Source organism: Pristiophorus japonicus, chromosome 13 (genome assembly GCF_044704955.1).
Source record: "Pristiophorus japonicus isolate sPriJap1 chromosome 13, sPriJap1.hap1, whole genome shotgun sequence".
Lineage (NCBI taxonomy): Eukaryota > Metazoa > Chordata > Chondrichthyes > Pristiophoridae > Pristiophorus > Pristiophorus japonicus.
This window is the reverse complement of record NC_091989.1, coordinates 178,294,571-178,307,022: the sequence shown is the minus strand read 5'-3', so window position 1 is coordinate 178,307,022 and position 12,452 is coordinate 178,294,571. Positions and strand designations below refer to the sequence as shown.

Here is a 12,452-nt window from a genome sequence, read left to right as displayed (position 1 = left end):
CCCGTGCAATAAATGTTTAAGTCGGTCCCCAGGCCGCCTCTAATTTCTGCAGTCTAGAGGAGTCCGTGTTCCACGTATATGTTGAATGTGCGAGGTTGCAGACCCTCTTCCAATATTTGAAGGGGCTGCTCCTCAAATTCTGGTTGCACTTCAGTCTCACACTCCTGATCTTTGGGCACCCTGTGCGGAGGGGAGCAGGTAGGTCCGAGGGCCTCCTCGTAGGACTGCTCCTGGGCATGGCCAAGGGGGCCATCAGCCAGTCCAGGCAGCGGGCGGTCGAGGGGGTCATTCAGCCTGACTGTCTGCCTCTCTTCCGCGGTTATATCCGAGCCAGGGTGTCCCTGGAGATGGAGCACATGGTGTCCACCAGTACGCTCGCGGCCTTCCGCGCGAAGTGGGCGCCGGAGGGACTGGAGTGCATCATCACTTCCAGCAACCTAAATTTAATTTGATCCTTAATGTTTAAAGTTTAATTTGTCTATTTTTTGGTTTTAGTGCCCCCCCCCCCCTTTTTAGCCAAGGGACACTTGTATAATTTGTATTTTTGTGCCCTCAAAAAAAAAAAAAAAACAAGGGGGCACTTGGAGTGTGCCCCCCACACCTTTAATCAGGGGCACTTGATTATTAGTTTACAACAAAATAGTTGTAGAGCTGTTGAGTTGAGAGTGGCTTAGCCAATCACGTGATGTTCATGAGACTCAATAAAACCCCAGCCAGTTGGGTTGGGGGATCCATGATGAGGCATAACCCTTGACTCCCCGATAATTCAAGAATCAAAGGTTGTGAGCCTGGTGGGTGAACTGGTAATGTGCAGTGTAATTGTTGAACCTTTTGCTAATAAATCAACTAGTTCTTAATAGTGATGTGTTGCTATGAATTCTTAAGCAGAGAACCCCTGAAGCAAATACATTGCAAAAAAGATCAAGCGCTGGACTAGTGTTTGAAATATAGGAGCCAGAACATTAAGAGTTCCCGCACCGGTTTCCGATACGGTGAGTGGCTCATCGAAAACTTGTGGCCCCCCCCATTACCAATGATTTTCCACCCGGAAATAGAAATGGCGGGCCAAGCGCCCAGGATTTTCCAAGGAATTTCCTGCTACATGTGGAGTCCAACACCGGTGTTTCGGCTCCGGGGATTCTCGGACGATTGAATTTTACCCAGGTGGGAAGCTCCCACAGCAGGGTTGTAAGGAAAAAGCCTCTCGCAGCAGGGTCATCAATTGTGTCATTGGTTAACGTAGTTGCAAAGCAGATGGCTTGTCCCCGTCACTGGGCATAGATGTGGGAGTGAGTCACCCTTCTGCTCTCTTATTCAAACACAAAAATGGAATGAAAGTAAAACTAAAATTGCTGTCGGCACCCAGGAGGTCAGTCAGCATTGGAAAGCATGTAACATAATAAACTTAAGAACTAGGAGCATAAATAGGACGTACCGCCCCTTGAACCTGGTCTGCCATTCAATAAGATCATGGCTGATCTTCGACCACAATGCCATTTTCCCACCCAATCCCCATAATCTATTGGATTCCCCTTAGAGTCCAAAAATCTATCTATCTCAGCTTTGAACATACTCAATGACGGAGCATCCATGGGGCGGAGAATTCCAAGATTTACAACCCTTTGAGTGAAGAAATTTCTCCTCATCCCAGTCCCAAGTGACCGCCCCTTAATCCTGAGAGTGTGCCCCCCCTAATTCTCGACTCTCCAGCCAGGGGAAAGAACCTCCCAGAAGCTACCCTGCCAATCCCCCTCAAAATCTTATGTTTCAATTAGATCACCTTTCATTCTTCTGAACTGGAGAGTATAGACCCATTCTACTAAATTGGTTGAGGGAGGAATATTGGCCCGGATAATTGCTAGACTGGACAACCTAAATGTAGTCGTGTTGACCATCCACAATCTTGTAACTTTGTGTGTGTGTGTGTGTGTGTGTGAATGTAGATATGAAAATAATGCCTCTTGATCATCGAATACTTTTTTAAATAATAAAAATCTAAATAACTGCTACTTTTATAAATGTTACCAAGTGGCTCTCAGTTTTGAGAATATAATCTCTCAGTTCTGCCCCCTGATAGTTTTGCCTTGTGGGAGAAAGTTAAGGGAGTGCACACTAAAAAAAAAAAAAAACAAAAGAAACTGCCTCTAGCTATATTACAGGTTTTTTGAGTTTTCAGGAGTCGATGAGAAACTAGGCTAAAAATTCCACATGGGGCATGGGAAGTGGGAGATGAGATGAGGAGGTGGGGGTCTGAATGCGGTACGATCCTGGAGGAGTGGGCATAATTTAGGTCAGAATCTGGATGTCCTGGGATCCTGCTTCACACATCATCTGCACTAAATTGGGAGAGATGGGAGGAGAGAGCATGATCGGGTGAGGAGGGGAAGGAAGTGGAGAGCGAGATGGTTGGTGGACTGCCCACATTGCATCTAGGGCCAATCTTGCGGGGGGTGTATCCCAGGAATGCCTTGGAGGTGGTACAACGGAGGCTCATTTGATTGATTCCTGGGATGAGAGTGCTATCTTATGATGAGAGATTGTGCAGAATGGGCTATACTCTCTGGAGTTTAGAAGAATGAGAGGTGATCTCATTGAAACATACAAGATTCTGAGCGGGGATTAACAGGGTAGATGCTGAGAGGTTGTTTCCCCTGGCAGGAGTGTCTAGAACTCGGGGGCACAATCTCTGGATAAGGGGTCGGCTATTTAAGACCGAGATGAGGAGGAATTCCTTCAAGGGTTGTGAATCTTTAGAATTCTCTGCCCCAGAGGGCTGTGCATGCTCTGAGTATATTCAAGGCAGAGATCGATACATATTTAGGCTCTACAGGAATCAAGGGATATGGAGATCGGGCAGGAAAGTGGAGTTGAGGTTGATGATCAGCCACGATCTCATTGAATGTCGGGTCAGGCTCGTGGGGCCGTATGGCCTACTCCTGCTCCTAATTCTTAGGTTCTTATGAATGGTGCGCCATGGGGGCCCAGCAAAACATGTGCCTGCTGAGAGCCAGCGGAACACCCAAGCAGTGAGAGCTAATCAAACTCCGAAGGACAAGGTGCCATTGGTCTAATGGCCTTCCTGTTGGTGCCAATATTTGCTGTTTTTCCTTGCTCCTTTTCCACCTAGATTCATCCTCTGGCGCCCCCTTTAGTTGTGCAGAGTACTGTTGCGACTTTTGCCTGTCCAGCGGTTTACATAAGAGAGGGTATATGGTGTCTGCCCTGATTGCTTAAATGATCCCATCGCTGAGATTTGGGGTGGCATCGCTAGCTGGCCAATGTGGCCCGCCCTGCCACACTTCCATCCCCTCAATAGGGTCCAGGAGTTTTTTAGGATACGGTGTTGAAGGTCACTCCGTTGTCCTCATGGTTAGCCTGGTTAAAGCGTTGAGTATCTGGGAGGCACAGGTTCAGAGGCTCCCAAGGTTTGATCTTCAGTCTGCTCGGAGTAAGGCTGCTTCTGCTTTGCTCCAACAATGGCCGCAACATCACAACCGCATACCATGCAACATATGACATATATCCATCTCCCTATCACATCTTGTGAAGTTACCAATTTTGTGCCCGAACCAATGTTCGCTTAGAACTGAACTCATTTGACGGAGGAGTCAGGGTCAGCAAAGGGAGGCGAGGACAATTCTCTCTCTGCCCAATCGCTGCCCTGCTTGGTGCCAGATAGGCGCAACATCTTTTGCGTTGCACCTGTGAAGAGTACAAATTGCCCCAATTTCCTGTCCTGGGCCATTTGCGAGGCATCGCATTGGGAGTTGGGCGTGGGAACAGGAGTGTAGCTGTCGACCCGGGAGACCTGCAACTGAGCCTTTGGTAGAGCTTTGAGGGTGATCTTGTAACGTTTCCTCTGCCCACCTTTGGCTCGTTTGCCGTGAAGGAGTTCCGAGTAGAGCACTTGCTTTGGGAGTCTCGTATCTGGCATGAATGTGGCCTGCCCAGCGGAGCTGAGTGTGGTCAGTGCTTCAACGCTGGGGATGTTGGCCTGGTCGAGGACACAAATGTTGGTGCGTCTGTTCTCCCAGGGGATTTGTAGGATCTTGCGGAGACATCGTTGGTGGTATTTCTCCAGTGACTTGAGGTGTCTGCTGTACATGGTCCATGTCTCTGAGCCATGCAGGAGGGTGGGTATTACTACAGCCCTCTGAGCAGCTGCAATATGTCTCCAAAGCAGAGAGGTAGGACAAGAAAATCAAATTACCCATTACGATTGCCTCTTCAGTTTGCTGTGGGGCCCCCCTTTGGATTTCTTGCTCTGACTGGTCTCCCACTGGCAATGTATCGGGCCACCCTTGCGTTTGTATCTCCGAATCCTTGATCTCTTGACTGTGCTGGAGTACTGGGCTTGCCCTAGCTGTAGCAAAGAGGGAAATAGGTTCGGAGACCTCCATCACATCGGTCCAAGCTGAATTTGAAGCTCAGCCCCAAAGCTGAACAGGTAATGTTGGCAAACCTATTGTATACCCACCTCAAAACTTGGGAGACTTGTTTACCTTTGACCCCAAAGCTACCCCCAAAATCAGGTTGCCTACCTAACGTTACAGTCTGCACTGTTTAAAGCTGACAGATGATCATCCGCTCACCCACGTCTTGTTTCTGACCTTGCTGCTCCAGGTGTATTTTTGACCATGTATATGTGTAGAAATATTTGAAGCAGAAGACGAGTGCAGGAAAGTGGTCTTCGTTTTGTATTGCTCTATCACAGATCTGGCACGGTCACAATGGGCCGAAATGCCTTTCTGTGCTGGAAACGTTTACAGTTACTTCTATAACCTTAATCCTTTTGCAGAACGAAAAATTTATCCTGGTACCTTTTTAACATAGCGTTTACTTTATTTGCAAGTTTATTCCATTAATCTACAGTCTGGGCAAAAGAATTCTCCTAATCTCTGATCACATTTGAAGCTTGCCAATTTTGCTCTCATCTGGGTTTAAATGACCTCCTTACATCCCAGAAATAAGTGCAAAATCCTGCAAAAAAAAATGTGCTTCTTAAAATCTCCATCTTTTCTTAATTGGACAATTTCCCAACTCTGTCTCATTCCCATTGTGTGCACTCAAGCTCTCTCTCCCCATCTTTCTTCCCTCATTTGATGCTGTTTTCCATCATTATGTGTCTTTTCTCCACACTGCACTGCTTGATTCTCTGTACATCTGCTAGATCCCAGTCAGTGCAATGATGACCTTGGCAGCTCATTTGTCCATATGTGCCAAACAAGATAGTGCTCATCAGGAGCAACATTATTTCTTGTTTCTGTTCTATAAATAGAGCTCGTAGCAGATCATACTTCTGGAACACTGCACAGGTCTAAATGCAACATAATATTTACACAAGAAGTCAACTGCAGATAAGACCTTGTCCTTCTTGGAACGATGACGGATCACTTTAGGTCGACATGGTATCCGAGGCTTCTAAGTGGGCTGCTTTGTGACACAATATGTAGAATGTTTCCCTGATTAGAAATCTGCACAAATTAACACCATGCCTGCCTGCCTCATAAATCTGTTCTTTAGCCTTCATAGCTTGGGGATTTGAATATAGGAGCAGGGAGGTCTTACTGCAATTGTACAGGGCCTTGGTGAGGCCCCACCTGGAATATTATGTTCAGTTTTGGTCTCCTAAGCTGAGGAAGGACGTTCTTGCTATTGAGGGAGTACAGCGAAGGTTCACCAGACTGATTCCAGGGATGGCTGGACTGATATATGAGGAGAGATTGGATCAACTGGGCCTTTATACATTGGAGTTTAGAAGGATTAAAGGGGATCTCATAGAAACGTATAAGATTCTGACTGGACTGGACAGGTTAGATGCGGGAAGAATGTTTCCGAAGTTTGGGAAGTCCAGAACCAGGGGGACACAGTCTTAAGATTAAGGGCAGGCCATTTAGGACCGAGATGAGGAGAAACTTCTTCACTCAGAGTTGTTAACCTGTGGAATTCCCTGCCGCAGAGAGTTGTTGATGCCAGTTCATTGGATATATTCAAGAGGGAGTTAGATATGGCCCTTGTGGCTAAAGGGATATGAAGAGAAAGCAGGAAAGGGGTACTGAGGGAATGATCAGCCATGATCTTATTGAATGGTGGTGCAGGCTCGAAGAGCCGGATGGATTACGCCTGCACCTATTTTCTATGTTTGTATATTTCTATGTAGCATGGCCAGACATTCCAATCGGACACCCAACTCAAGTTGCTGGAACTGCGCCTCCTGCTGGCTGACTTTATATTTATTCATTCGCGGGATGTGGGCGTCGCTGGCAAGGCCGGCATTTATTGCCCATCCTTAATTGCCCTTGAGACAGCGGTGGTGAGCTGCTGCCTTGAATACAATGAGAGTGGCTTTCTGGAGGGCAGTTAAGAGTCAACCACATTGCTGTGGGTCTGGAGTCACATATAGGCCAGACCGGGTAAGGACAGCAGATTTCCTTCCCTAAAATACATTAGTGAAACCAGATGGGTTTTTAACGACAATCCGGTAGTTTCATGATCACCATTACTGGTAGCTTTTTAGTCCAGATTTATTTAGTTATTGAGTTCCTCAGCTGCTGTGGTGGGATTCGAACTTGCATCTCTGGATCATTAGCCCAGGCCTCTGTGTTACTAGTCTAGTAACATAATCACTGTGCTACCGTACCCTAACCTTGGATGGTCACTGGTAGCCTTGAAGTCTGCCCCCTAGTTCTCCTGGCTGGACCACCATGTCCATTCGTGAGTTGAGGAAGAAAGAAGAAAATAACTGAAGCCGACTGTCAGCCTTGAGAGCCCTGCAATAAACATTGGACGAACACGATGCATTAACAGCATTTGATTTCAAGCCAGTTTCAGATTGAGCGAGCATTCCAACCAGTTTATAGGGAAGTAATGACAATTTGGTTAGGAGAGGCAGTTATTCATATCTTGCCAAGCAGTTTAAGAGATCAATAATTTAATGGTACAGACTTCAAAATTTGTGCATATTATGTGAATTCATTTGATCAGGAGTAATTTACTCAAGGAAGTCAATTTTCTTGCTCGTTATGTTTCTAGAATATATTCAACTTCAATATAAAAGATAATTTTTTCATAACTATTTCTGCAATTATTATCCCATTTGCCTTTTTAAATAGATTCAGGACAATTCATGTATCTGTTACATAAATTGCAACAGGCTTGTAAATGAAAATCTGATTAAGGCAAGAGAGAAAAATAAAATGTAACTCCTGGTAGCAGTGTTCCAATTCAGTTTACAACATTCTTTTTTTATTCCGGCATGTGGGCGTCACTGGCAAGGCCAGCATTTATTGTCCATCCCAAGTTACCCTTGAGAAGGTGGTGGTGAGCCGCTGCAGTCCATGTGGTGTTAGGGAGGCCGTTCCAGGGTTTTGACCCAGCAACGATGAATTAACAGTGATATATTTCCAAGTCAGGATGGTGCGTGACCTGGAGGGGAATGTGGGGGTGATGGTGTTCCCATGCGCCTGCTGCCCTTGTCCTTCAAGATGGTAGAGGTCGCGGGTTTGGGAGGTGCTGCCGAAGAAGCCTTGGCGAGTTGCTGCAGTGCATCTTGTGGATGGTATTCTCCAGAATGAGAAGAGAATAGAGGGTTATGTTGATAGTTAGATGAGGAAGGATAGGAGGAGGCTGGAGTGGAGCATAAACGCCGAAATGGACTGGTTGAGCCGAATGGCCTGTTTCTGTGCTGTATATCCGATGTATCCTTGGGAAAAAAAACAGTAAAAGGGAATATTATTTGAATGGGGAGAAATTACAACATGCTGCGGTGCAGAGGGACCTGGGGGTCCTTGTGCATGAAACTCTTTTGGAGTTCACCTGTAAAAACATAAAACATTAAACGGTGCCACCCGACCTGGGTGACACTCCAGACATTTACAAGGCCTTTTTTTTTTTTTTTTTCCCCCCCCCCCTTTTTTTTGTTTTTTTTGGTGTTTTTCTATTTTTTTTTTTTTTTTTTTTGGGCACTAAAATCACAATTTTCCCCAGTGCCCCCTATAAAAGGGAAGGGGGACATTAAAAGCACCGGCAATTAAAACAAATTAAACTTTAAAACGTAAAATCAAATTAAAATTTGGTTGCCGGGCGTGATGATGCACTCCAGTCCCTCCGGTGCCCACCTCTCGCGGAAGGCCGCGAGCGTACCGGTGGACACCGCGTGCTCCATCTCCAAGGCCACCCTGGACCGGATGTAAGAGCGGAAGAGAGGCAGGCAGTCAGGTTGAACGACCCCCTCGACCGCCCGCTGCCTGGACCGGCTGATGGCACCCTTGGCCGTGCCCAGGAGCAGTCCTACGAGGAGGCCCTCGGACCTACCTGCTCCCCTCCGCACAGGGTGCCCAAAGATCAGGAGAGTGGGACTGAAGTGCAGCCAGAATTTCAGGAGCAGCCCCTTAAAATAATGGAACAGGGGCTGCAACCTTGTGCACTCAATAAAAACATGGAACACGGACTCCTCCAGACCGCAGAAATTGCAGGCGGCCTGGGAGTCCGTGAACCGGCTTAAAAATTTATTGCACGGCACTGCTCCGTGCACCACCCTCCAGGCCAAGTCCCCGATGAATAGTGGGAGGACCCTCCTTGTGCATGAATCCCAAAAGGTTAGTTTGCAGGTGCAGCAGGTAATCAGGAAGGCGAATGGAATGTTGGCCTTCATTTGGGAGCGGGATGGAGTACAAAAGCAGGGAGGTCCTGCTGCAACTGTACAGGGTATTGGTGAGGCCGCACCTGGAGTACCGCATGCAGTTTTGGTCACCTTACTTAAGGAAGGGTATACTAGCTTTGGAGGGGGTACAGAGACGATTCACTAGGCTGATTCCGGAGATGAGGGGGTTACCTTATGATGATAGATTGAGTAGACTGGGTCTTTACTCGTTGGAGTTCAGAAGGATGAGGGGTGATCTTATAGAATCATTTAAAATAATGAAAGGGATAGACAAGATAGAGGCAGAGAGGTTGTTTCCACTGGTCGGGGAGACTAGAACTAGGGGGCAGAGCCTCAAAATACGGGGGAGCCAATTTAAAACTGAGTTGAGAAGGAATTTCTTCTCCCAGAGGGTTGTAAATCTGTGGAATTCTCTGCGCAAGGAAGCAGTTGAGGCTAGCTCATTGAATGTATTCAAGTCACAGATAGATAGATTTTTAACCAATAAGGGAATTAAGGGTTACGGGGAGCGGGCGGGTAAGTGGAGCTGAGTCCACGGCCAGATCAGCCATGATCTTGTTGAATGGCGAAGCAGGCTCGAGGGGCTAGATGGCCTACTCCTGTTCCTAATTCTTATGTTCTTATGTATTTCTATGTGATAAAATAAGGGCTAGGCCATTCAGGAGTGAAATCTGCAAGCTATTTTCACACACATGGCAGTAATCTGCAGGGTATCAAGAGCTAAGGACCAAAGATAGGTAAATGGAGTTGAGGTGCAGACCAGCCATGATCGAATTGAATTGACTGAGTGGCCTACTCCTGATCTCGTTATTTTATTGAAAAGAGGTTATCTTTCAGAACCTTCTTATTCTGAAACAATTTTGTAATCAAAACAAATTTGCTTGCAAACTTTGATCATATTTGAATAAAGAAATATCCTCTCGGGTGATAGTTCATCATTGGGCTGAGCTATTTCAATACAAAACTCTTTACAAACTCATTCGATGACTCAGACATTTAAATGTGGAACTTAGTTTTACTGATCATCGGAACAGGAGGAGGCCATTCAGCCCCTTGAGCCTGTTCTGCCATTCAATGAGATCATGACTGATCCACTGCAATCCCCAGTCAATGCTAAGTGGACTGCTGTTGATGAGGATCTTGCCATTGACTTCAGTGAAACCACAAATTGGTTTCTGATTCCTGATCCTGGTTGCTATCCAGTTCCACACCGCCTCCCCCCCCCCCCCCCCCCAACCCCAACCCCCCCACCCCCGCCTCGTGTGCAAATGTTAATGAAAAAAAGACTTGCATTCATATAGCATCTTTGACAACCTCAGGATGTCCCAAAGCATTTTTGAAGTATAGTCACTGTTGTAATGTCTGAAACGTGGCAGCCAATTTGTGCACAGCAAGGTCTCACATAATGAGATAATGACCAGTATAATTTTTTTTTGTGATTCTGGGTCTCGGGATAAAAGTTGGCTAGGACACCAGAGAGAACTCCCTTGTTCTTTGAAATATTGCTATAGGATCTTTTACGTCCACCTGAGAGGGAAAACGGGGCCTCAGTTTAACATCTCATCCAAAAGACGGCACCTCTGACCGTGGTTGGAGGCGTTTCATCAGCACTACACTGCGAGTGTCAGCCTAAATTATGTGCTCAAGTCTCTGGAGTGGGAGCTGACCCCACGACCTTCTGACTCTGATGCGAGAGTGTTACCTACTGAGTCAAGGCTGACATCAGGAACGCTCCCGCTCCTCCTGACCCACCTAAAGATAAACCCAAGGCTGACACCATGGTGAGTTGAACTTGGCTGTGGTGCCACCTTCCTGCCCTCTTACAGCTCACTGACCCATTCCAGTCTTGGTTTACACATGGAGATTAGAATATTGAAGGTGTTACGTGTTAACAAATCCTTCTCAAAGATTTCCCTGAGCTCAAGCTAGGACTGTTCACATTTGGATTCAATAATGAGAAAAAGCCGAGGAAGAAAAGGCCATTTGATCCATCAGAGTGTGCGTATGATTATTCTGTCACGGCTTTCCCTTCCATACCACCTGTTGGTCAACTACTTTTAAGGACACTTGGGTCGAAATTCGTTCCTGCCGTTTTTGAGGCGGTATCACCGCCTGAGTGCTGATTTTACCGCCGGGCGTTAGGTGTCGGCTCCAACTGCCAAATTCCGTTTATACACCCAAAGATGAGAGAGCAGCGCTAAAAGTGGCGTTGCACACTCCTCCTCGGGCGGGAGCTCAGGAGGCCGACTGAATTTGGCATCGGGAGGCTGCCGCCATGCTGGGTGAAAAACGGGAAGAAAGAAAAAAAACCTCAAACTTCTCCGACCCCGTGGACAAACTTCCCCACTGTTACAACGAATGAAAAAATGAAGACATTAAATAAAGAAAAAACTTGCCTTGCTCTCTGGGCGATTCCGCCCGAGTTCCACTGTTTACTCACCACTTTTCCCAGGCTGCAAGAACGCCTGCCGGGAAGGCCGACGTTCAAACTAAATATCGCGACAGAGGCGCCAAGGAGATGTTGCACGCGGGATGACGTCACCACGCGGGTGGCGTTAGCTGCCGCAGCATTAGCTCTTGGTGCCCCTGCCAAAGGATTGAATTTCTGCGCGGGCGTGGACGTCGCTTACCGTCGAAGGTAGGCCTTTGCCGCCCGTTAGCCGCCTCCCGCCGGCGGTAGAAACGGAATTTCGACCCCCAAGTTCCTGCCCCTGCCTCCTTCTGCCAAGGATCAAGCAGAGCTGTTACTAACCTTGCACCACTCAATCCTCCAACAGTCATCGATCCAATCGATGTTTCTCCCATCTATTGTTTAAGCAGTTCTGAAAGAGTCCAATTGTTTCAAATGAAATACATCTTCCATTAGAGCTCATGTTGTCGTACTACAGCAGGCTTTATACAGGCTCTTAAATCTGGCACATAAACATGATGAGAAATTGATTTATTAATTGTGCAGAAGTCAGTAGTGCAGAACGTTGTTGAGTACAATTGGCGAAAGTTGCAGGCAGTCTATTTGCATCTTTATCCTTTTGAAGAGGCTGGGTCATTGAATATATTTAAGGTGGAGATAGACAGATTTTGGAACAAAAAGGGAGTCTAGGGTAATGGGGAGCAGACAGGGAAGTGGAGTTGAGGCCAAAATCAAATCAGCCATGATCTTATTGAATGGCGGAGCAGGCTCGAGGGCCCTATGGCCAACTCCTGCTCCTATTTCTTATGTTTTTTTATGGAATATCATCGTGGTACCAAAATGCCACAAGCAACCACAATGGGTTAATCGCAGTTTAACGCTTTTTTTTTTTGTTTCTTTCCAATATCGTGCAGGTTCCCACTCCGGAGATCCGTGCGCACAGTTTGTACTTTGACCTGTCCGCCTACGGGATGGAGTTCGCGTCCGCCACCAAGGAGGTGCACAGTTTGCAGCCCTCGGCTTTGAAGCCAGGCTCCCACCTGAAGATTTACGGCACATTCCGCAACCGTTACATGGCTCTCGCTTGCCCAGTGTCCGACTCCAAGGTGGTCAAGTTCCTCCGTCACACGCCCAACTCATCGGTAAGTGGAACGTCAAGTTGGGCCTAAACTCATTGGAGTTTAGAAGAATGAAAGGTGATCTTATTGAAACATGCATTCTGAGGGGGGGTAGATGCAGAGAGGATGTTTCCTCTCGTGGGGGAATCTAGAACTAGGGGGCATAGTTTCAGAATAATGGGTCACCCATTTAAAACCGAGATGAGGAGGAATTTCTTCTGAGGATCATGAATCTGTGGAATTCTGTGCCTCAGAGAGCATT

The 12,452-nt window shown here is 46.9% G+C and overlaps 1 protein-coding gene across 1 annotated transcript in view; it reads left to right on the top strand.

The window, feature by feature from the left end:
* Positions 1-12,452, top strand: part of LOC139278984 (uncharacterized) — a 212,326-nt gene that overhangs the window by 122,869 nt on the left and 77,005 nt on the right. Inside the window, exon 3 of the mRNA XM_070898285.1 lies at positions 11,987-12,214. Coding sequence (XP_070754386.1) covers positions 11,987-12,214 — 228 coding nt within the window. The remainder of the gene's footprint in view (positions 1-11,986; positions 12,215-12,452) is intronic.